This window comes from Acipenser ruthenus, chromosome 28, assembly GCF_902713425.1.
Source record: "Acipenser ruthenus chromosome 28, fAciRut3.2 maternal haplotype, whole genome shotgun sequence".
Lineage (NCBI taxonomy): Eukaryota > Metazoa > Chordata > Actinopteri > Acipenseriformes > Acipenseridae > Acipenser > Acipenser ruthenus.
In genome coordinates, this window is record NC_081216.1 from 3,624,365 (window position 1) to 3,646,637 (window position 22,273).

A 22,273-nucleotide genomic window follows, 5' to 3' on the forward strand; every position below is an offset into this window, starting at 1 on the left:
TTGTACTGAACATTTTATCCGTTAGTGCACGTTTGTGAAAATATACCAAAAGAAGCAACTAGTCAGAAATTTGTCCACAAAACATTTATTTAAAAAGCATCACAACATATTTCCCGTCCGTTCATTTTTGCGTTGTTGTAGTTTTTAAACATTGCAAAAAAAAGTGTCAGCTCAGCTCCAAAAAGCAACCGAGCATTACAGCAAAGAGAATAAAACATTTCAAAAAGAACAAAAAGTATTAAAATCTCCAGTCTGGGTTATATATAAAAACAAAACATGACAAACTATAAAAACACAGATTACATATTCTTTGTTACCCAGCAGGATAATTTGCAGATGGCTGGGCACGCTGCTAGATAGCTCTACATTGGTGCAAAACATCAGCCTACGTGTGTGTGTGTGTGTGTGTGTCAGCTTCCCGTGTAACCCCATCACTCGATGCATGAAGCCTGCCTGGGCAAGCAAGACTCTTTGAACCACAGCATTCACAAACACAACTTCTCAGCAATGCTCACAAGCAAGGCATCTGTACAAAAGCTATACTTTAATAAGGTAAAAAAGAAGTACTTTAAAATGCTAACGAGGCATGCCCCTCTTAAAACTCCATCTACATTCAGTAATTTGTTTGCTGTTACCTTACATCCTCAGCACAGATCTTATTATTATTATTCAAAGCACTGGGATATTGGGTTACAGCAAAGAGAGGTTTTCAATAAATTCTAAGAAACAAGCCGGCTTGTGGCTTCTTCAGTGCACCAACTGAGTATATGGGGGGTGTTTCAACAAACTCAAAAAAGGGATAAACTGGAAAAGCGGTCATGTTGCGTGACTCGCAGGCCCAGTACAGATCTCACGATCCTATTATTCACTGGACTTCGGCTCACGGTTGACAGAATTGTACCAGCCTTAAATGTTACTGTATCAGGTCCCTTCACAGATAAAGATGCCCCAGCCTGGCTGCTGCGGGACTGGCAGCTGTTTAAAGCAACCCGGCCCGGCCCGGCTGCGTGTTCTACTTGTTCAGGAAGGGCTCCAGATTCCCGGTGAGCGCAGAGTCCATGAGGTCATCGTCCTCGCTGCGCAGGTACCCGGGGGAGGGGCGGGCCTGGCGGTCGGGCCCCAGAAGGGTCAGTGCAGACTCGGGGGCCACAAGAGGAGACTTGGACCAGCCGTCCGCCTTGAGGGCATGAGAGGCTGAGGAGGAGGAAGAGGAGGACTTCTTCTTCTCCCTGTCCTTCTCCCGCTCTCGCTCCCTCTGCTTCTTCTTCTTGTGCTTCCTGTGCTTGTCGCTGCTGGCTGTGAACTCATGCTGCTGCTGCTGCTGCAGGGGCCGCAGGGAGAGCTGCTCTTCCTCAGAGCTTGGGCTGTTCTGGTGGGACCTCCCTGCCACAGAGCTGCTGCCGGACTCGCTCTCGCTGTCGGGGTTCTGAGGGGTGTACCCGGGGGACTTGCTGTGGCTGGGGGAGCAGCGCTCATGCTTGGGGGTGGAGCCGCTGAAGAGGGGGGACCCGTACGCCTTGGACCCCGATATCTGCGCCCTCAGCCCGTCCCCCGAGCCATCGCCCCCGCCCCCGGGCTTCTGCAGGGTAACCTTGGCCTTGATGCTGGGGGAGCCGCCCTCCGGCTTGCTGATGATGATCTTGGCCACCCCAGTGCTGCCCCCCTTGCAGTCCGCGTTCTTCTTCTCCCCGGAGACAGGCACCTTGGACTTGCCCTCCTTGTCTCCTTTCTCCCTCTTCCCGGACGAGTACTCCCCCCCACCGGGACCCCCAGACAGGTGTTTGGAGCCGTGCTGGGGCTGGGACCCCATGCCGGGGTGCCCCCCTCCCTCGCACCCTTCCTCCGGGCCCCCCCCGGTGGTCCCCACTCCGTGCTTCAGCTTGTCGATGACCGCAGTGAGGGAGGGCTTCTTGTTTCTGCTGGGAGACTTGCCCTTGGCGTTGGGGTTATTCCCTCCCCCACCCCCCCCACCCCCTCCTCCTCCTCCTCCCCCGCCCCCTCCCCCATATTGCGACTGGGCGGCAAAAGAGCCGGAGGAAGAGCAGGAGCTAGAGGAAGAGGGGTTAGATGAGGACACCCCTTGCTGTTTCTGGGACCCCATCCCTCCACCCCCGCCCGAGAAAGATTTGGACCCCCCTCCGGACATGTGTGAGCCCCCCGAGCCCATGGGGGACTTGGCTTTCGAGGAGGGGGGTGTTCCGGGGAGCTGCTGCGGCTTCATCGGGGAGCATAGCTTCTCCGAGCCGCCAGACCCCCCACCTGGGCCCCTGGAGTGGGAAGGGGAGATGTTGGGCTTGCCCAGGCCAGGGTTGAGGAGGGACCCAGGAGGTTTGCCCCCCTGCGGCTTCATCTTACCCCCTCCTCCTCCTCCTCCTCCTGCTCCACTGCTCAGGCCGTGCTTGGAGATGGGAGAGGAGCCAGGCTTCCCCCCACCTCCACCTCCCAGGCCCTGTGTCTTGGACTGTACCCCCAGGGGCCCCCCTATGGCCCCCCCGGCCCCCAGCTTTGAGCTGCCCTGGCCCATGGAGCCCTCCCCCTTGCTGCCCTTGGTCTTTGATGAAGAGGAGGAGGAGGAGGAGTGGGAGTGGTGGCTCTTGCTGCCTCCCCCCGTGCCCCCGCCACCCCCCGCGGAGCTGCTGGAGGTGTAGCCCCCATGGGAGGAGGTCTTACCCCCGCTCAGCGTACCCTTGGGGATCTGGATGGTGATTTTGGGGATGGGGGGTGTTGCGCCCCCTGCGGGGGGTGTCTGGGATCGACCCGAGGAGCTCCCTGGGGATTTGGAGCCCCCCCCGGCAGCGGCTGCGCTGGAGGGGGGGGTGAAGGGCCGCCCCCCTGAGCTGTGGGACGGAGACTTGCCGTCGGGGTCCAGCTTCTTGCGCTTGGGGGGCTTTTCTTTGTTCTTGCCATCGCTGGAGGGGGTGCGGCTGCGCTTGCCCTGCTTGCCTTCCGAAGATCCCATACCCGCCCCTCCTGGGCCGGAGCCAGCCCCCTCTTTACCCCCCCTCATCATCTGCTGCTGCTGCTTGGCAGCCTTGGCGGAATCTCCCTTCCCATAGTCGCTGCCTCCCATCGGCCCTCCACCGCCTCCCAGTCCCATCATCAGGGGGCTCTGGTTGCCCCCTGAGTGAGTGGAGTGAGAGGAATGGGGCTCCCCCAGGTCTGAGCTGGGCAGGGGACCCCCCATCAGAGGCTTACCCCCGCCCGCGCTGCCCCCGAACATATTCATCTCAAAAGGGTCTTTGAGCCCCGAGTCCGGGGTGTGGTGGGGGTGCGAGTGGGGGTGTCCCTGGCTCCCGCTCTGGGGTAAGGGGGTGATGGCTTGCTGCTGGGGGACCCCGGCCCCGAACCCCTTAACCAGGTCGAGGTCCCCGTCCGCACTAGGGCTGCTGTCTTCGAAGTAAGAAGGGGGGAAGCCCTGGCTGGTGAGCAGCTCAGGGTTGAAGTCCACTGCGTCGGGGAAGAAGTTGTTGGACGACGAGTCGCTGTTGGGCGTGGCCCCTGCCGTGGCATTGGCCTCCGCGATCAGGTCAGCCGGGTCCGTGGAGAAGGGGTTCTCGTTGCTGCCGGCGTTGAAAACATCCGGGTCGAACAGGGTGCTGCCCTGCCCCGAGCTGGAGGAGTCGCGAATCGGGGTACCAAGGCTCCCCAGGGCTCCCAGACCCCCGTCATCGGGGCCCAGCCCGCCCACCTGCTGCTGGTGGAGGTGCAGCTGGTGGCTGGCCAGCTTGCCTGCCTGCTCAGCGATGTCTGACAGGATGTCTGTGACGTCGGCACCAATGCTGTCCGAGCTGGAGAGGCGCACCATCCTGCCGCTGTGCTGCGGGTGGGGGTGGGAGTGGGAGTGGGGGTGGGAGGAAGGGGCTGAGCCAGAGGCGGACTGGTGGTGATAGGGAGCTCCCGTGGGGGGCGTCCCGCACTGGCTGGGCGCCGGGGTGAGGGTGTGGGGGGTGTCCAGTCCGTCGCCCGGTAGGTTCACATCGAACAGGTTCTGCGAGGAGGCGTCGGCGTCCATGGAGAACAGCTCTCGGTGGAAATCCTCCTCTGTCTGGGGCTGCCTGGTCCCCCCTACGCCCCCGCCGGGCCTGTCTGAGGGGCGGGGGCGCTTCTTCTTGGATTTGCCCCCCGAGGAGGAGGAGGAGGACCCCCCTCCACCGCCCCCCGGTCCCCCAGAGGGGTCAGTCCGGGGCGAGGAGGAGTTCTGCCTCTCCAGGGGGCTGGAGCCGTACAGAGTGCAGAAGTCCTGGGGCGGGTTGTCCTTCAGCAGGTTCATCAGCATGGGGTGGTTCTTGGTGTTGCTGGCCGGGGAGGAGGCTGTGGGGGGCGTGTGCTGGGGCTGGCAGGAGGAGGATGAGGAGGAGGGGGGGCCGTTAGGGCCGGGGGGCGGGGTGGAGCCGGGGCCCACGCTGCCGGTGATCTGAAGCAGGCTGGTCAGAATGGGGTTCTGGGTCACCTTGCTGAAGTCGTCCCCGCCCTGCTGCTGCTGCTGAGACCCCGAGACCCCCATGTTTGAGGGGTCCCCCCCTGCCACAGGTGGCCTGTCCTTGTGCACCATTCCCATTCCGAACAGGGTGTTGATGGGCCCGGGCTGGTAGGAGCTGCCGCACCCACCTCCTGTCGGGGTCATGCCCCCCGCACCTCCTCCGGGGGTCCCCAGGGGGTTCCCCCCCACGTTGCCGGTGCCCATGCCGTACCCCGGGCTGCCAGCAGGAGGCAGGTTCTTCTTCACCATGTCCTCCACAGTCTCGGCGATGAGGGACAGAGCTGGCGTGTCAGCCTGGATGGTCTCAGCCTTGCGACGGATCGCTCTCATTGTCACCGGGATAGACATGCACCTGGGAGGAGTAGAGAGAGGGAAAACAAAGGAGGAAGGGTGAAGGAGGAGGAAGATGGAGTGAGGATGAAATGGGAGAGAGGGTGTGGGTGAATGTAGAGAGGAGGAGGAGAGCGAGAGAGAGGTGGAGCGCATATTAGCGTAACATTTTTAAACACAATTGTAACTGTGGCAGCAATCGAGGTAGACAGCTAGAGAAAGGGGCAGGGTGGGAGTTGCAGCCTGTACCTCTGCACCACCTTGGTGATGAAGTCGTCAGTGCAGATCAGTGCGTCAGACAGGCCCTTGTACAGCTTACAGCAGACCTGCCGCGAGTCCACCACGTCCATCACCACTAGAGGGCAGCAGAGAGGAGAGAGTCTCAGTTAAGCAGGGGACACACAGCCGACGCGATTTTTCAGTCGCATTGGGCAGTGTGTTATGCTTTGCGATGCGATTTTAAATCGGCTCGCAAAGTTTAAACAGGTTTAATATTTTGCGATGAGATTTCCTCGCATCAGGCAGTGTGTCATACCCACTTGCAAGTCTCAAAGTCAGCAACCAATGAGTTCACCGCGTTCAGTCACATGGCTGGAGACACGCATGTATGCTCTCTCTATTAATATATATACACACACACAAGATATTTCATTGGTTTGCATATGATGTATACTATGATGTTAACTATTAGACTAAATATTTACAGAATACAGGACTTAAACTGGGGCTACAACCATTGGTTTACTTATTAATAGCGTTTTAATTAAATTATACCAAATAACGTTTTACAATGAAGGGAAAACAACACGTTTTCATTCTAAGCATTTGTTCGACACAGTATGTTCCCTACATTGTAAATAAAAACGTGATTAGGTACAATTTAATTAAAATGCTATTAATAATAAATGAACCATGGTTGTAACAGCAGTGTAAGTATTCTGCAAATATTTACAGAAAGTTTTCTTAAAAGATTGTTGTCACAATATAGGTTTTCCTTATTTTTTAAGCCTTTTAAAGTTGGTTTAAACCAGGAGGCTGGGGAGACTGGGGAGGCTGTTTTACTCACCGCAGACCAGGGACTCGTTGACGGGGTGCTGGAAGGAGACGCTGAAACTGGTGTCAGTGAGGGGGCAGACCTCAAACTGGAGCAGGCCTGGGGTGTCTGAAACACAGGGAAATACATTACAGCAACCCGGGAGTCTGAAACACAGCGAAATACATTCCAGCAAACCAGGGAGTCTGAAACACAGCGAAATACATTCCAGCAAACCAGGGAGTCTGAAACACAGCGAAATACATTCCAGCAAACCAGGGAGTCTGAAACACAGCGAAATACATTCCAGCAAACCAGGGAGTCTGAAACACAGCGAAATACATTCCAGCAAACCAGGGAGTCTGAAACACAGCGAAATACATTCCAGCAAACCAGGGAGTCTAAAACACAGCGAAATACATTCCAGCAAACCAGGGAGTCTAAAACACAGCGAAATACATTCCAGCAAACCAGGGAGTCTGAAACACAGCGAAATACATTCCAGCAAACCAGGGAGTCTAAAACACAGCGAAATACATTCCAGCAAACCAGGGAGTCTAAAACACATTGAAATACATTCCAGCAAACCAGGGAGTCTGAAACACATTGAAATACATTCCAGCAAACCAGGGAGTCTGAAACACAGCGAAATACATTCCAGCAAACCAGGGAGTCTGAAACACAGCGAAATACATTCCAGCAAACCAGGGAGTCTGAAACACAGCGAAATACATTCCAGCAAACCAGGGAGTCTGAAACACATTGAAATACATTCCAGCAAACCAGGGAGTCTGAAACACAGCGAAATACATTCCAGCAAACCAGGGAGTCTGAAACACATTGAAATACATTCCAGCAAACCAGGGAGTCTGAAACACATTGAAATACATTCCAGCAAACCAGGGAGTCTAAAACACAGCGAAATACATTCCAGCAAACCAGGGAGTCTAAAACACAGCGAAATACATTCCAGCAAACCAGGGAGTCTGAAACACAGCGAAATACATTCCAGCAAACCAGGGAGTCTGAAACACAGCGAAATACATTCCAGCAAACCAGGGAGTCTGAAACACAGCGAAATACATTCCAGCACGTTTAATCTGACCAACCCCCGGTTAAATCTGACCAATCCCTGTCCACAGAGCTTGTGTCGTTTCAGACCTATATAGTAGCTCAGAGACTCTATCGCCCAGCCTGCCTTCATTTGAAAGTGCAGCGGCTGGGGTTTTTATTATCAGATACATTTTGTTCACAAATAAAAAATAAATAAATAAAAATAAAAAATAAAACACTAGACTTAGATACACCTGCAGTTTATATATAGGGGGGGGGTCTTAGCTTTTAGTTTAATTGACGAGTTGTGCTGCGTACAGATTGTAGAAAACAAACAAACAAGGGTGCAAAATTATATTTGTTATAATAAAAAGATTATTGTTGTTTCACAGTAAAACAGCGTAAATTAAACTGATTTGATTACTATTATTATTGTAGTATTTTTAATACAGTATACCTTGTATTTCACAAACATAAACACATTGAAATTTGAAAGCGCTAAGGGCGTTACCACTAGTAAAACCAGACCCTGATCGACACAAAAAGGTCAACTGTAATAACTGTAATAATAATAATAATAATAATAATAATAATAATAATAATAATAATAATAAAATCATGTTTAATTTACAGGGTTTGGCTGTGAAACAATTAAATGGGTTTTTATATTCTCCACGCCCTTACTTTCTCATTTAAATGTGGAATGAACAACAAGAATATGTGACTGTATTGTTGTTAACAGAATTACGAATAGTGATTGTAATAAAGTGTATCCATCTTAAATCTATATTAAAACTTTTTTAAAGATTAGTCGCTTATTTAAATGTTGCACCTTTGCCGCTGTCCCAGCTGCACTGCATCCTGGTAGGCTCAATGCTACAATATTGTAACGACCGTCGATTTCCATCGGTGCAGGACTTATTGACTGTCCTGTTTGTTTGTCTTTTATGTTTCTGTATTGCATAATGTTTTGCTGTGTCATGCCACTAGCTAGCAGGGGGGGAGTGTTGGTTGCCAGTCTGTCCGTGTTCACCAGTCCTGGACATGCATCTGTACCCCCAGAATGCTGGCGGGAGTTTGGGGTCTGAATGCCATGCCTGGGATTGGTGAATGCGGACGGAGGGCGTGGTTTAACGCGAATGAGCGCAGTTGTGCGAGCAAGCGACAGAGGCTGTCTCAGTGAGAGCGAGAGAGAGACAGGTTATTATTATTGTGTTCTGCTTTGGCAAGGTCCTTAATTGTTCATATAAACTGCTGAATTTGAACACAAAGCTACTGCCTGTGTGGAGCCGGCTTTCATTTTACACGTAACGTTACAACATGTGATTTTAGGAACATCATATTTTTCTAAATATTGTAGTGTTTACTAGAAGAGGGGGAGGGGGCGCAGCAAAATAAAAATCTCTGAAGGGGGGCGCAGCAAAACAAGTTTGGGAACCCCTGCTTTAGAGGGATTGGTCCGCACTCCGAACCGTACCGAGTCCACCTAAAGATGGGGTCTCCGTCCCTTTGGCAAACGCTCAGAGTCTGGTTCGCCAAAAACGAACTATACAAGGTAACCCGACTCGGAGGTAAACATTTCAGGGTTTAGTTCATATTCTGAGGAAACAAGTACAGCAAAAAATGTAACGTCTCGGGGGAACTACATCAGGGTTTCCCAGCACCCCAGGAAAACCGGGATTGTCAGTTTCCAGCATCCATTTTTTTGTCCCGGTCAGAAACAGTGAAATTGTAATCATCCTGTGTTTTTTTATTTTTTTATTTTTTTTAAGTACAAAACTTTACCAGTGTGCTCAGCAAGTTAAAAGCAGAGTAATGTATTAGGTTGTGTGTCATTCAAAAAGAAACTACCTTCTGGATTATTTGTTTAATCATTCTGATTATGTGGATCACGTGTTTAAAAGGTAATAGCTGATCTATTTTTTCAGTCTGGCTTTCTGTACATTTAACATGTGTTGACTAGATGACAACATAAAAGAAAATAACGAGTTGTTTATGATCTGCAATAAATTCACCAGGCGTTTAATTTTTAAATTACGATTGTGTTATTATATACTGTTATTTGAATGCCGTCAGTGAACTGAAGAAACAAAAGCCCGTTTTCCACTATGGAAATCTACACGGACAGTGCGAGAAAATGACTTTGTTTAATGCCACCAGTAGGAGAACCATGCAGAACTGCATGAACCACATTATTCTCCTACTGTTGGCATTCAAGAACTGTGTTCATTAAATTAGTGAAGTGCTCCCCCAGTGCTTTCTTCCACAGCAATATGAAAGAATCTGAAACATGCTGGATTAAAGTAATACCATGGACTTGATAGCTTTCTTGTACGCTGTGCCCCAGGTAGCTCTTGTTTTCCTTACTCTCCCTCGTGATGCAGCTCCCGATCATTCTCGTTAGTTCTCAGTAGCTCCGGTTCACCCTAGTTAGCCCCCTTAGCCCTGTGACTCACCCTCCCGGAGCTGGGTTCTCTTGACGCAGCTCCCAATCAGCGTGTTGTACGCAGCCTGGTGGCGCAGCAGGTCCAGCAACGCGGGTACCTGGGCGGGGTGGCGGAACGGGATCTTACTCAGCAGCGCCCCCTGCAGGCTCCGGCCCTCGTGCACAGGGGCGTCACGGTTCAGGAAGTAGCAGTGCTGCTGACCAGGCAGGGACTGAGAGAGAAAACAGCAAAAAAAAAATAAAAAATCATTGCTACACATTCCAAACAAAAACAGCATTTAAAACAATGGAAAACACATTCAAATTAAACCTACAAAAAAGCTTTCATACAGTTACAAAACTCTCAAGATTGTACGTATGTCAGTATCAGTGTGTCTGTATGTGTGCGTGTCAGTGTGTCTCAGTATCAGTGTGTGTGTGCGTACGTATGTATCAGTGTGTATGTATGTGTCAGTGTCTCAGTATCAGTATTGGGGCAGCAGTGTGGAGTAGTGGTTAGGGCTCTGGACTCCTGACCGGAGGGTTGTGGGTTCAATCCCCAGTGGGGGACACTGCTGTTGTACCCTTGAGCAAGGTACTTTACCTAGATTGCTCCAGTAAAAACCCAACTGTATAAATGGGTAATTGCATGTAAAAATAATGTGATATCTGTATAATGTGATATCTTGTAACAATTGTAAGTCGCCCTGGATAAGGGCGTCTGCTAAGAAATAAATAATAATAATAATAATATCAGTGTGTGTGTGTGTGCGTGCCTGTCTGTATGGGTGTGTCAGTATCAGTCTGTGTGTGTGTGTGCATGCGTGTCAGTATCAGTCGCTGTGTGTGTGTGCGTATGTGTCTCAGTGTGTCTGTATGGGTGTCAATGTGTCTCAGTATGTATGTATGTATGTATGTGTCTCAGTGTGCGTCTGTGTGTGTGTGTGTGTGCGTGCGTGTTGGTACTCACAGCATAGAAGCGCATGGTGTGTGCGTGTGGAGGCAGCGCAGCCCCACCCTCCTTCTCCTGCAGCTGGCTCCGAGTGATGAGCTCGTACAGAGGGGCCAGGGGAGGGGGGGCGTCGAACACAGGGATCCCTGAGAGGGGGAGACAGAAACATTTCAAAATTATCCGTACAGTTGCTGACAGTAGGTAAGCTTGTTCTCTCAAACCCTTCCAGTACAGAGCCAGGTCTTGCACAGTGTATCTGATCTGGAGGTGTGCCGACTCAGACTCACGCGCTGAACCGCAATATTTTTCTTGACGATATGATTATCGATACAGTGACCCCTGTATCGACATTTTTTAATGTAAAATTTTATCTGCTAATACAAACATGCGCATGCATTCATTTGTGTCTACACTGATAATTAGATAATATTATTTATTAGCATGTACTCTAGCAGCCTCACCTACCAATCACTGTGTTCAGAGTGTCAAGTCCACCCGCAGCGGAACGAAACAGAAGCAGAGTGGAGGAGTGTTATTAACGTTGATAATCTCACCAGGGTGACGGCGAAATTCGACCTGCGCTGGCTGGTTTAAAATCCAGTGTTTTTTTGTGAACCAGAACATGTAGATCACTTAGTGTTCCTCAAGAAAAAAACTCAATATAAAATAATGATATTTGTTTTAAAAACAATGTGCATTTAAGAGAACTGTTTTTCTTTTTTGTCAGGATTCAGAGCTTTTGAAAAACATTTGTTTCCAAGAACTGTGCACATTTTTATTTTAGTTGTATTATTATTATTATTATTATTATTTATTTATTTTATTTACAGGACTCCAGACTCCAAAAGGTTGCAAATGCATAAAAAAATAATTGCACACAGTTTTTAATATTAATATTATACCAACAATATGTTTTTTGCTTTAAAAAAAATTGCATGGGGTTGGTCAGGCTGCAGAAACAGATCTTGATACAAAATATTAATATACCAGCTAACAGTGGTAACTCAAAAACACTGCCTCTCCCTTTAAAAGCATGTGTCAATGTTTATGAATGTGCGATGACGTGGGTCTGTATGGGGAAAAAACGCATTTCATCATGTGTTAATATAATGAAAGCAAGAAGGACGGTAATAAGTAAACTAATAATAAGAATTTCATTGAATACAAATGCTTGTAAGCACAGACAGGTGCTGTATTAACACCAGCAGAATACAGGAACCCCAGTTTCATGCAGCAGTGATGGCGACCAAGCGTGAACGAGTGTGGTGCGGAAATGTATTTTACAATATCGTAAATAGCTGAACCAGCTCACTGCAATTTAAACTCGTTTTTACTGAAGAATAAACGATAACATGTAATCATAAGAGCTGTCTGTGTTACATGCTGTCAGATCTGGACTTCACTGACACCGAGCATGGGAGCTGCAGCATGCTGTTTCACATGTTACACTGCACACAATCAGAGGTGCCGTCACCAACTCCAGACACAACACTTGCAAAATATTTAAAATATAAAACATGCTGGGTTCTTTGCAGTAATCAGCGTCATCGATTAACCATTCAGCAGAACGAGGCAATGAACAAGTGAGTACAGACATGAAGTTACTGTTTTAGTAGCACTTTAGTGTCTTAACAAGCTGTTGTATTTTAAGCAGTTGAATATGACATGCTCCTGAAGTGGCTCCATTAATTGGATTTGACCGAGGAGCAATTGGCTCCTAAGGCAACAACTGTGTCTGGAGCCCTGATTTGTAATTTTGTTTTAAAGAAAATACAGTTTAAAGAATAAACAGGAAACAAAATCGAAACTGACCAAATGTGCTTTACTAGTGTTATTGCAAACACTTGCGCAAGCAAATGAGACAATTGTGTGATTTGTACGTTTCATGCTTCATTTACTGTATTGTGAAGATACTGCTGATACCCAGCCCTAATCTCAACCCAGGGAGGGTTCAATCCAGTATCTACTAGAGCCACAAATGCTAAAAGAAACCTAATGCATTTAATGACAAATGTTTCGACTAGAAGTCTTTTTAAATATATATAGTTTCCCCCAAATCTTCCTGTGTCCTCTACGTAAATATGCCCCCCACCAAACTACCTCCCTGTGCTGTTACCCCTGCCCGCTCTGTGTGTGTGTGCTGTTGGCCCTCCCAGCCCCTGGGCGGCGCTCTCACCGGTGCAGCTGTGCAGTCTCTGTATGAAGGAGAGGCAGACGGGCATGGGCCGCTCCAACTTCAGGAAGAAACAGGCTGGCAGGTCCACGCAGTTTGTATTCGTTACCGAGGAGAAGGACGGCGTGCTGGGGGAGGCGAACAAAGGGTTAACAACGACAGACAGCGATAACCACTGCATCAGTAACTGCGATTGTGCAAATAACACTTGGGTGCTGTGTGCAGTGTTTTCTGTGAGAGTGCTGGCTGTGCAATGGATACGAGGCTGAGCGGTGCACACGTCTGCATTGCTGTACAGCAGCTCTACTGAAACAGTCTGGTATACAAGCACAGGCGCCTGCTTGTGCAGCTATACAGCACCTGCCCACTGAAGCAGCTATATCTGAGCAGTAAGGCCCCATTAAAAACGCCAGGGTCCAATTAGCACTAAACACACCCCAGACTCTGCTCTGCTACAGGGACTCCCAGGCTCTGGGTACAGCACTGGGTTATTCCCTGCTTGCATTCTAGCTCCTAAGCACCCCCTAGATTGCTGTCCTGGTCTGAATGGCTATATGCACCGTGCTGTGACTCCCTGCATCCCCTGGATTGCTGTATTTGTTCCAGAGGCACTGCAAGGGCATTCTTACCCCTTGCTGTCGACGGGGTGTGAGCCGGTGACCAGCGGCGCGATGGGCAGCTTGTACAGGGAGACGGTGCCTTCGATCGTCACGGACACGTTCAAACCCAGCGAGCGCGGGACTGCAGAAACAGGGGACAGGCATGAGACAGGGGCGGGACAGGGGACAGGCATTAGAGGGGAGGGGAGAGCACAGCGGCCTCACCGTTGCTGTCGTTGAGGTTGAGCAGGGTCCCCGTTCCCTCCTCGAAGATGTCATAGGGAGACACGTAGCACTTGAGATTCATCAGGTGACCTCCGCTGCGCTTGGTGAGCAATCCCACGCTGCCGTGCAGGACAGTCTCCACAGTGTTGGCGTTAGTAGCAGACCTGAGACACAGCAGCACCTCCAGAATGAAAAGCTGCAGTACAACACCATGTACACACCACCACACACACACACACACACAATACAATACATACGCTGCATTACAATACATACACAGCTGCTGCCCTTACCTGAACATGTGCATCATCTTACTGAGATCAATCTCCAGAGACTGCAGGGATAGGTACATCTTTGTCTTGAGCTTACTGCAACACAGGAGCGGGTGGGACAGGTAAGGAGGTTACACAGCATTCAAACACCAGAGGGAACAGATGAGCGTGATACACAGGGGGGACAGGAGAGCGTGATACACAGGGGGGACAGGAGAGCGTGATACACAGGGGGGACAGGAGAGCGTGATACACAGGGGGGACAGGAGAGCGTGATACACAGGGGGGACAGGAAAGCGTGATACACAGGGGGGACAGGAGAGCGTGATACACAGGGGGGACAGGAGAGCGTGATACACAGGGGGGACAGGAGAGCGTGATACACAGGGGGGACAGGAGAGCGTGATACACAGGGGGGACAGGAGAGCGTGATACACAGGGGGGACAGGAAGACAGAACTGAGGTTTACACAGTTGTTCAACCCCCATCTCAGTGAGACAGACACAGAGACACACACAGACTCACTCGTCCCCCGGCAGTTTGTACAGGTTGACGAGACCCTTCAGGTGCTTCGAAAACTCTTCAAAGTTCCTCTCCCTGGAGGAGAGAAGGGAATACAATGAATACAAACCAGTTGAACCAACCACACTAATACTGTGCCAGCGCTAGGGTTTACTGGGGCCTGGTGCAAGACTGGGAAGTAGACACCCCCCACCACCACAGCGCTGCCCCAGCACAACCGCTAAAGAAAACCTTGTGAAAATAAATACATCACCAGCAACAAAACAGTCTAACGTTATTATAGCATGACTGTGAACAAGACCGTAACCAATCAAGTGACAGTATATCCAAACCTTTAAATAAATCAATTATGTAACAAGATGAATCAATTTCATTAATAACTCGATTTAGTTAATATTGAAACACTTAGAAGTCACAGAGGCATTGCATTTTAAATGTAAGATTTCTTTAAAAATCTGCTGCCCACATCAGTGTTACTTCAGCAGTGAGAATCTGTTTCTTCTCGTGGATAGAGATGCTGTAAGTATTAATACAGGTCACATACTCTCAGTTATAAAACTCGGAGGGCAAGCTGACAAAGTTTCAACCAGTGCCTTCATCTGTGTGGCTGAGACTATACACACTCACCTGAGGTGCATTACCAGCTCCAGACAGCTCTGAAACGAGAGAGAGAGAGAGAGAGAGAGAGAGAGAGACAGGTAGAGGGGGAGGGAGGGAGAGAGAGAGAGAGAGAGAGAGAGAGAACGGGGAAGAGACAGAGAGAGAGAATGGGGGAGAGACAGGGAGAGAGAGGTAGAGACAGAGAGACAGAGGACAGGGAGAGAGGACAGAGAGAGGTAGAGGGAGAGATTTCAGATTTCAGTGCTACATTTTTTCGATTTTTTTTGTTTCTGTAAATATTTGTATTCAATTTTTAAACAACATACATGCAATCTTAAAATAAATATAAATATATAAAACTTTAACATTCATACATGTCTAAATCTAAACCTGGCCACAACCCCCACACACACACCTGCAGTGATAATAAGGATTACATAACAGGAACAGTATGATAATGTTCAAACGTTTGTTAAAAGTCACTGTGTTTTAGTTTAAGAATATAAACAAGCTGTTTTGAAATATAAAAGTCGTAAAAAAACACTGTCCCCACCATGGCCCATCACTCAGCATTGTTGTTTATTAATTTATTTTAACCTTGAACCCGACGCCAGGCAGCGTGAACTCATTACTAGAGATCTCCGGCGGATTTGCCCGGCTCAGTAATTCACAAATCCGCTTATCTGATGGACAGCAAGATGTGCAGCTACTCTACTCTGCTGTATAGCGGCCCTTCCTCGGATTCACTGTTTTCAATATATTTTCTGATGTGTGAAGAAGACCTGAATAAACACAGAGGGAAGCTCTGTATACAGATTGACTGTGCTGGATCCTATGAAGCTCCTCCAATCCCCTCACCGCTGGGTTCTCCCCGTGATGAGCCACCTTCACATCCAGCAGCTGCCCCCCTGAGTCCAGCTGCACCTCCACATAGAACATGTCTGAGGTGATGTAGCACTCGGTCCCTGTGGGGCTCAGGTGAGAGCCCAGCCTGGGGGAGAGGGAGATGGGGAGATGGGGAGAGAGGGAGGGTTACACAGTGAGACACACAGCTAGAGTCTCAAAGCTCTTTACTCAACACCACAATTTACCAAACCAAGACACACCCTTTAGCCTCACACACACTCACACAGACAGAGACAGCACTCACATAGACACAGCACTCACACAGACACAGAGACAGCACTCACACTCACACAGACACAGAGACAGCACTCACACAGACACAGAGACAGCACTCACACAGACACAGAGACAGCACTCACACAGACACAGAGACAGCACTCACACAGACACAGAGACAGCACAGACACAGCACTCACACTCACACACAGAGACAGCACGTACACGCTAGGGTGACTCACCCATTCTGTCGTGCAATTGACTCCAAGCGGTCAGTCATCGAGGGAAGCGAGGTCACTGTGAACAGGAGAGAGAGAGGTTAGTGTAGGGCACCACTAAGAGTGTACGTGCTCATCCCCCCAGCTCAACATTCATTGCCAGTCTCCACTGCACACTCACCCTTCAGTGCTTTCTGCAGAATCTCCAGACAGCTCCCCAGGTGCTGGTGTCCTCCTACATTCAAGACAGCCCGCTTCTCCTGCAGAGACAGAGGGAGGTTTGGAACACATTCCCGAAAGAAGGTTCGAACCTTCAATGGTACTCATTTGCATAATTTACTGGTGACGTCACCACAGCTACTTGTTTGTACTGGACTGAAAATCCTGTTAATTTACAGGTAATCCATATAAATGGAATAAAACATTTGCATGTAGTTTAAAAATACATTACACCGAACAATAATGATGTTTTTGTAAATTAAATAAAAATACATGCTGTTTATTTTCCAGGTAATTGATGCTGCTTGCAATATAAAGTAGCGTGCATTGCAGCAGCACCAACTGCAGCAGACTTGCAAAACAAAGCTTTATTTAACAGTGACCGTTCCAAGCAGGGTATCAGTCACACTATACTACTACTAAAAATCTTATTATTATTATTATTATTATTATTATTATTATTATTATTATTATTATTATTATTATTATTAATAATAATATGAACTTATGCTTGTCAAGTGACCCTAGACATTGGTTGTGCCTCCATGATACATCAACAGTCGCAAGCACAGATGGCATTCAACTTTTTTTTTTGGTCTGTGGGCGTTTAACCAAAAAATCCCAAACAGCAGAGGGGTTTCGAGACATTTCTTTCACTACAGCTTACGCTATACAGCGCTTTGCTGTCAAATGAAGAAATGAAAGGTTTGCCTCTGGATAACATGAGCTGGAGAGGGGAGGGGCGGACAGTGCTCAGTTTTCGAAATTAAAACGATTTGTGTTAGTGTATATTTTGTATGTTTCAAACATATTCTACCATATCACTTCTCTTACACTGTCTTGTACACTGGGTGTTCAGTACATATTTTACTGAAGCACTACAACCGCAAGAGGTCCCGCCCCAGTGCTTTGGATACTGTACCCTGCTCCATACACCGCAGCGGCTCCACATAGAGTTGCTGCTGCACGTATAACGGTTTGGTACCATGGTAGTGGATTTTAATATAACAACTTTTGTTTAAGTTATATGCATTATACAAATCAAATGATCGCACCCCTGCACCCCCATACCCTCCCAGCATGTACCCCTATACCCTGCACCCCCATACCCTCCCAGCATGTACCCCTATACCCTGCACCCCCATACCCTCCCAGCCAGTACTCACCATGGATTGCCGCACCAGCTTCATGGTCTCCTGCCAGGGCCGTGCCGCTGTGTACTTGCTGTGGAGCCGTTCGAGCAGAGCATTCACCCGGCTCAGCCTCTCCATCTCTGAGGAGACGAGAGAGAGAGACAGTGCTGTAACACTGAACTATACAACACTGCGCTATACAACACTGCACACACACAGCTATACAACACTGCACACACACACACACACTGCGCTATACAACACTGCACACACACACACAGCTATACAACACTGCACACACACACACACACACACTGCGCTATACAACACTGCACACACACACACACAGCTATACAACACTGCACACACACACACACACTGCGCTATACAACACTGCACACACACACACACAGCTATACAACACTGCACACACACACACTGCGCTATACAACACTGCACACACACACACACCGCTATACAACACTGCGCACACACTCACTGCGCTATACAACACTGCGCACACACTCACTGCGCTATACAACACTGCACACACACACACTGCGCTACACAACACTGCACACACACACACTGTGCTATACAACACTGCACACACACACACAGCTATACAACACTGCACACACACACACTGCGCTATACAACACTGCACACACACACACACCGCTATACAACACTGCGCACACACTCACTGCGCTATACAACACTGCGCACACACTCACTGCGCTATACAACACTGCACACACACACACTGCGCTACACAACACTGCACACACACACACTGTGCTATACAACACTGCACACACACACACTGCGCTACACAACACTGCACACACACACACTGCGCTATACAACACTGCGCACACACTCACTGCGCTATACAACACTGCACACACACACACTGCGCTACACAACACTGCACACACACACACACTGTGCTATACAATACTGCACGCACACACACTGCGCACAGTGGTTCTAGGGTCAAGTACCACAGACAGCACTCAACTCCCAGACAGGGCCGGTGTCGGTGGGGGGGGTGCAAGGGACGCACCTGCACCCGGGCTCAGCCTTTGGAGGGCCCAGCCCAGAGTCCATTTCTTTTTTTTGCTGAGCCCACTTTAATGACTAGACGTCAAAAATATACAGGTGCCGTCTACTCCACTAGGATTAGAAAACAAACAGAAAACCGTGGCGAGGTAGTATTGGCGGACTGTCAATCAAAACACAAATTGGCAAATCACAGCTGACAGATTATCTGGAGGCGGGACGCAGAGCTAGCGCTCTGGCAATTGGTCAGTGTTAAGGTCATGTGATTTCTCTGCTTGGGGGATGTGATACTAACTAACGGACGGTAAAAATTCAGTATTTTAAAAAATGACATGCTTTTGGGATATTAATTTGTCAAGTGTGTTACTAGAATATTGTTTTCGCTTACAAGTTGTAACAAATGCATTTTGGCTAGGTGTTGAGATGCACATGTTTTTTATAGAAACGTTTTCATACCAACTTTTGTACTTGATAACATTAATTTAAAAATCCAACTGATTAATATGTTTTGTGACTAACTTGAAGCTATTAATATGTTTCAACATTAACCAAGTTGAGTTATTAATGAAATTGATTCATCTTGTTACATTGATTTATTAAAAGGTTTGGATATACTGGCACTTGATTGATTGCTGTCTTGTTCACAGTTAGAATGTTTTGTTGGAAGGTTGTGCAACCCCAGTTCTTGCACCCCAGTGTCTTCTGGTTTTCATTCCAACTGAACAGGGTTGCCAGATTGGGGGAAATCAAAGCCATGGGGGGGGGGGGGGGGGGGGGTGATGTTGCATGGGGGGAAAAGTACGGGGAAATATTTTTCAAATAGGGGGCTATTCAAATAGTACTTTCCATATAATAGTACCGAAGCGCTGTGGCTAGCTTCAAGATGAAATCTCTCCTACTGATATTTTCCCTGGTGCATTCCTTGTACAAAATGAAGGAATTGATGGCTGCTAGGTCCAGTAGAGATATATATAAAGAATATTGTAGGTTATATTCAAAATAAAAACATGTATTAAAGTCTGTCAAAATGACGGCTTTGTTGCCAGGTGCCGGCTTATAACGTCCTTATTTTCGTGATCCTGCCTTTCAAACCCCTTCAGGGTATTTATTTAGGAAAAGTCATAAACGGACAACCACATAACTTTCAGACATGCAGAGTCATTTAAATTTGAAAACCTCAAACCGTCAGAATGACTTCTGTGGCTAGTGTTAAGGTGGTATACGTGAATAACAAAACTACATTACTAATTAAACAGGTCCGTGTTTGGGTCAGGACCACACCACAAAAACAATAAATCCTTCCTCCTGTCTCTAACCTAAAAACTCGCTCACTTCCACACACACAGAGAAGAGAGCGGACCACTACTCTCATAGGGGGGCAGAGCAAGGGTGTCTAGATGACATGGTCTGCACCCTACAGCGGCTCACACACACACACACCCATACTAACGAAACTAGTGGTATGGTCCCACCCCGGAACAATACAGATAATGTGAATGCACAGGACCAGATCAAACAAAAGTCTGCCAACCTGAACTGACCGGGTCGCTACAGTATATTGAACTTACGTTCATGAAGAGATATGATTTAATTTTTGTTCGAGTACTCCAGTAATAAATTAGTGTGAGTAATTATAATTATTTAGAGTACTCTAACCCAGGGGTAGGCAACCCTGGTCCTGGAGTGCCACAGACACTTCTGTTTTTTGTTTTACCCAAGCCCTGATTGACTCAATGATTGGCTTATTTGGTCAGAATTACCATGTGTTCCAGGTATTTAGCAATTGATGATTAAGAGATCCCTACAAATCCTGCAGGATCGTGGTGCTCCAGGACCAGGGTTGCCTACCCCTGTTCTAACCTACCCCTACTTAATGACAGTGATGGCCTAGTGCAATAGTACATGCCTTTTACCATAAGTCCCGCCTTACACTTAACTCCTCCACCATCCACACTCCTCCACTGCATTAAATATAGCAGATAGGTAACATGTACATTTTAGATGGCTCTCGGATTTACAGAAAATATTTTCAGAGAAATTCTGTACTACGTTATGTAGCATTTTTTTTTATTTTTTTATTATTATTATTATTATTATTATTATAAATTAAAAGTCGTGTGGAGTAGTGGTTAGGGCTCTGGACTCTTGACTGGAGGGTCGTGGGTTCAATCCCAGGTGGGGGACACTGCTGCTGTACCCTTGAGCAAGGTACTTTACCTAGATTGTTCCAGTAAAAACCCAACTGTATAAATGGGTAACTGTATGTAAAAATAATGTGATATCTTGTAACAATTGTAAGTCGCCCTGGATAAGGATGTCTGCTAAGAAATAAATAAAATAAATTAATTGTGGTAGAGAAGCAATGGGATTTAAACGAAAATCCAAACTAAAACTTTTTAACAAATCAAAAAACATACGGTATACGTAAGGAGTCTGGAAATGGGGGGTAATTGGTTCAATGAGTAGCATCTGGCAACCCTGTATCTGAGCTCTCAATTACTTAACTAAACCCTTAATTGTACGAATTAATTCCTTAATTAGGTCGTTTTAATTGTTCTCAGCTATTAAACAGTTTTCAAATTCACTATAAAATCGTATAAATAACGTGAAATCTGCAACTTTTTAGGAGCAGAGAACAAAAGGATCTTATTAAGCTAATTATTAGTTCAATTAAGGGTATAGTTAAGTAACAGAGCTCAGGTGGAATGCAAACCAGGAGACACTGGGGGTCCCCAGGACCGGGGTTGGGAAGCCCTGGTATGACAAACAATATTTCGACTTGCCATTATCCAACTCCAGACTGCGTGTTCACCACAATACAAGCGCCTACCTGCATCACTCCATTACTGCTTTCCGTGTTTAAAACAGACAACCGCTCTATTGAAAAGCCCCCCCCCCACCCTCGTCCTGCTTTTATCTCACCTGTGGCCGCATCCTGCTTCGCACGATCCCCGTTCGCCATTCCCCCCGCGCTAGAGGCCCCGGTCTGGCTCGCACCCTGTGTCCCGGGCCCCAGCTCTCTAGCCGGGCTGCAGCCTGGCGCATAAACACCCGAAACCGCCGCCATCTTCACAACAAACCTCCAGTCCTGCAGACGCGGAGAGCGGCGCTCCGGAAGAGGCGGGTCACTGACGCCGTCAGTGCGCGTCTAACAGGACAGAGAAAAAGATGAAAGAATAAAAAACAAGAAGTAATTGTTTGAATTTTTAGAAGCGTCATTAGGCAGTATTAAAAGACCCTAAAACTTACTTTGATGAATCTTAAAGAAATCTTCCCCCGAGATGGAAATAAATACAACACAAAATGATTGATAGCGATCCTATAGAACCAATTTTGTTTTCGCATTTAGATTAGTATTTATATTAGTAATTAGTCTGTCAGTATTGTGACAAATTACATTGACGTCGTGCTATATTATTAAACTAGTGAGTTTTGAGTTGTCAATCACTTTTTCTTTAGAGAGATAGATATACACGTTTGAAAGGAGGTATAACTGCAGTGTACACAATGAAAAGTACACAAAAGGTTTAAATGCTGAAATAAATTTATATATATATATATATATATATATATATATATATATATATATATATATATATATATTTAGCTCAAAGAGCCAGCTGCCCAACGTTTCGATATGTTGTACATATCGAAACAAGGGATCTTGTGTTTGAATCCAAACATTGGAGGTATTTATAGGTTTTTGACGGCATGACAACTACTTATTGTTTACATTCAAATTCATGATTTATTCTTACATGATGTAATGGTGTTCTATATATTGTGACATCATTTTTACTTCTATCTTTGAATCTGTATTCATTCTAATTAACACTACTTTATATAAACTTA

The 22,273-nt window shown here is 47.5% G+C and overlaps 1 protein-coding gene across 1 annotated transcript; it reads right to left on the bottom strand.

The window, feature by feature from the left end:
* Positions 1 to 69: 69 nt before the first annotated feature.
* med1 (mediator complex subunit 1) lies at positions 70 to 21,747 on the bottom strand. The gene is made up of 17 exons (XM_034057878.3): positions 21,671 to 21,747; positions 21,344 to 21,569; positions 17,390 to 17,496; positions 16,186 to 16,264; positions 16,029 to 16,083; positions 15,523 to 15,655; positions 14,692 to 14,720; positions 14,068 to 14,139; positions 13,564 to 13,638; positions 13,271 to 13,434; positions 13,076 to 13,187; positions 12,450 to 12,574; positions 10,292 to 10,419; positions 9,353 to 9,554; positions 5,877 to 5,972; positions 5,060 to 5,165; positions 70 to 4,832 (listed from the first exon to the last, which is right to left on the bottom strand). Exons 2-17 carry the CDS (start codon positions 21,486 to 21,488, stop codon positions 1,013 to 1,015), a joined length of 5,448 nt encoding a protein of 1,815 aa, XP_033913769.3. The 5' UTR covers positions 21,489 to 21,569; positions 21,671 to 21,747; the 3' UTR covers positions 70 to 1,012.
* Between the last annotated feature and the right edge of the window lie 526 nt (positions 21,748 to 22,273).

Coding starts and splice junctions, on each gene's coding strand:
- med1 (XM_034057878.3), bottom strand. CDS start 21,488: ATGGCGGCGGTTTCGGGTGTTTATGCGCCAGGCTGCAGCCCGGCTAGA. Junction 16,265..17,389: donor AGCTGGTGCGGCAATCCATG/GTGAGTACTGGC, acceptor CTGTCTCTGCAG/GAGAAGCGGGCTGTCTTGAA. Junction 14,140..14,691: donor GAGCTGGTAATGCACCTCAG/GTGAGTGTGTAT, acceptor TCTCTCCTCCAG/GGAGAGGAACTTTGAAGAGT.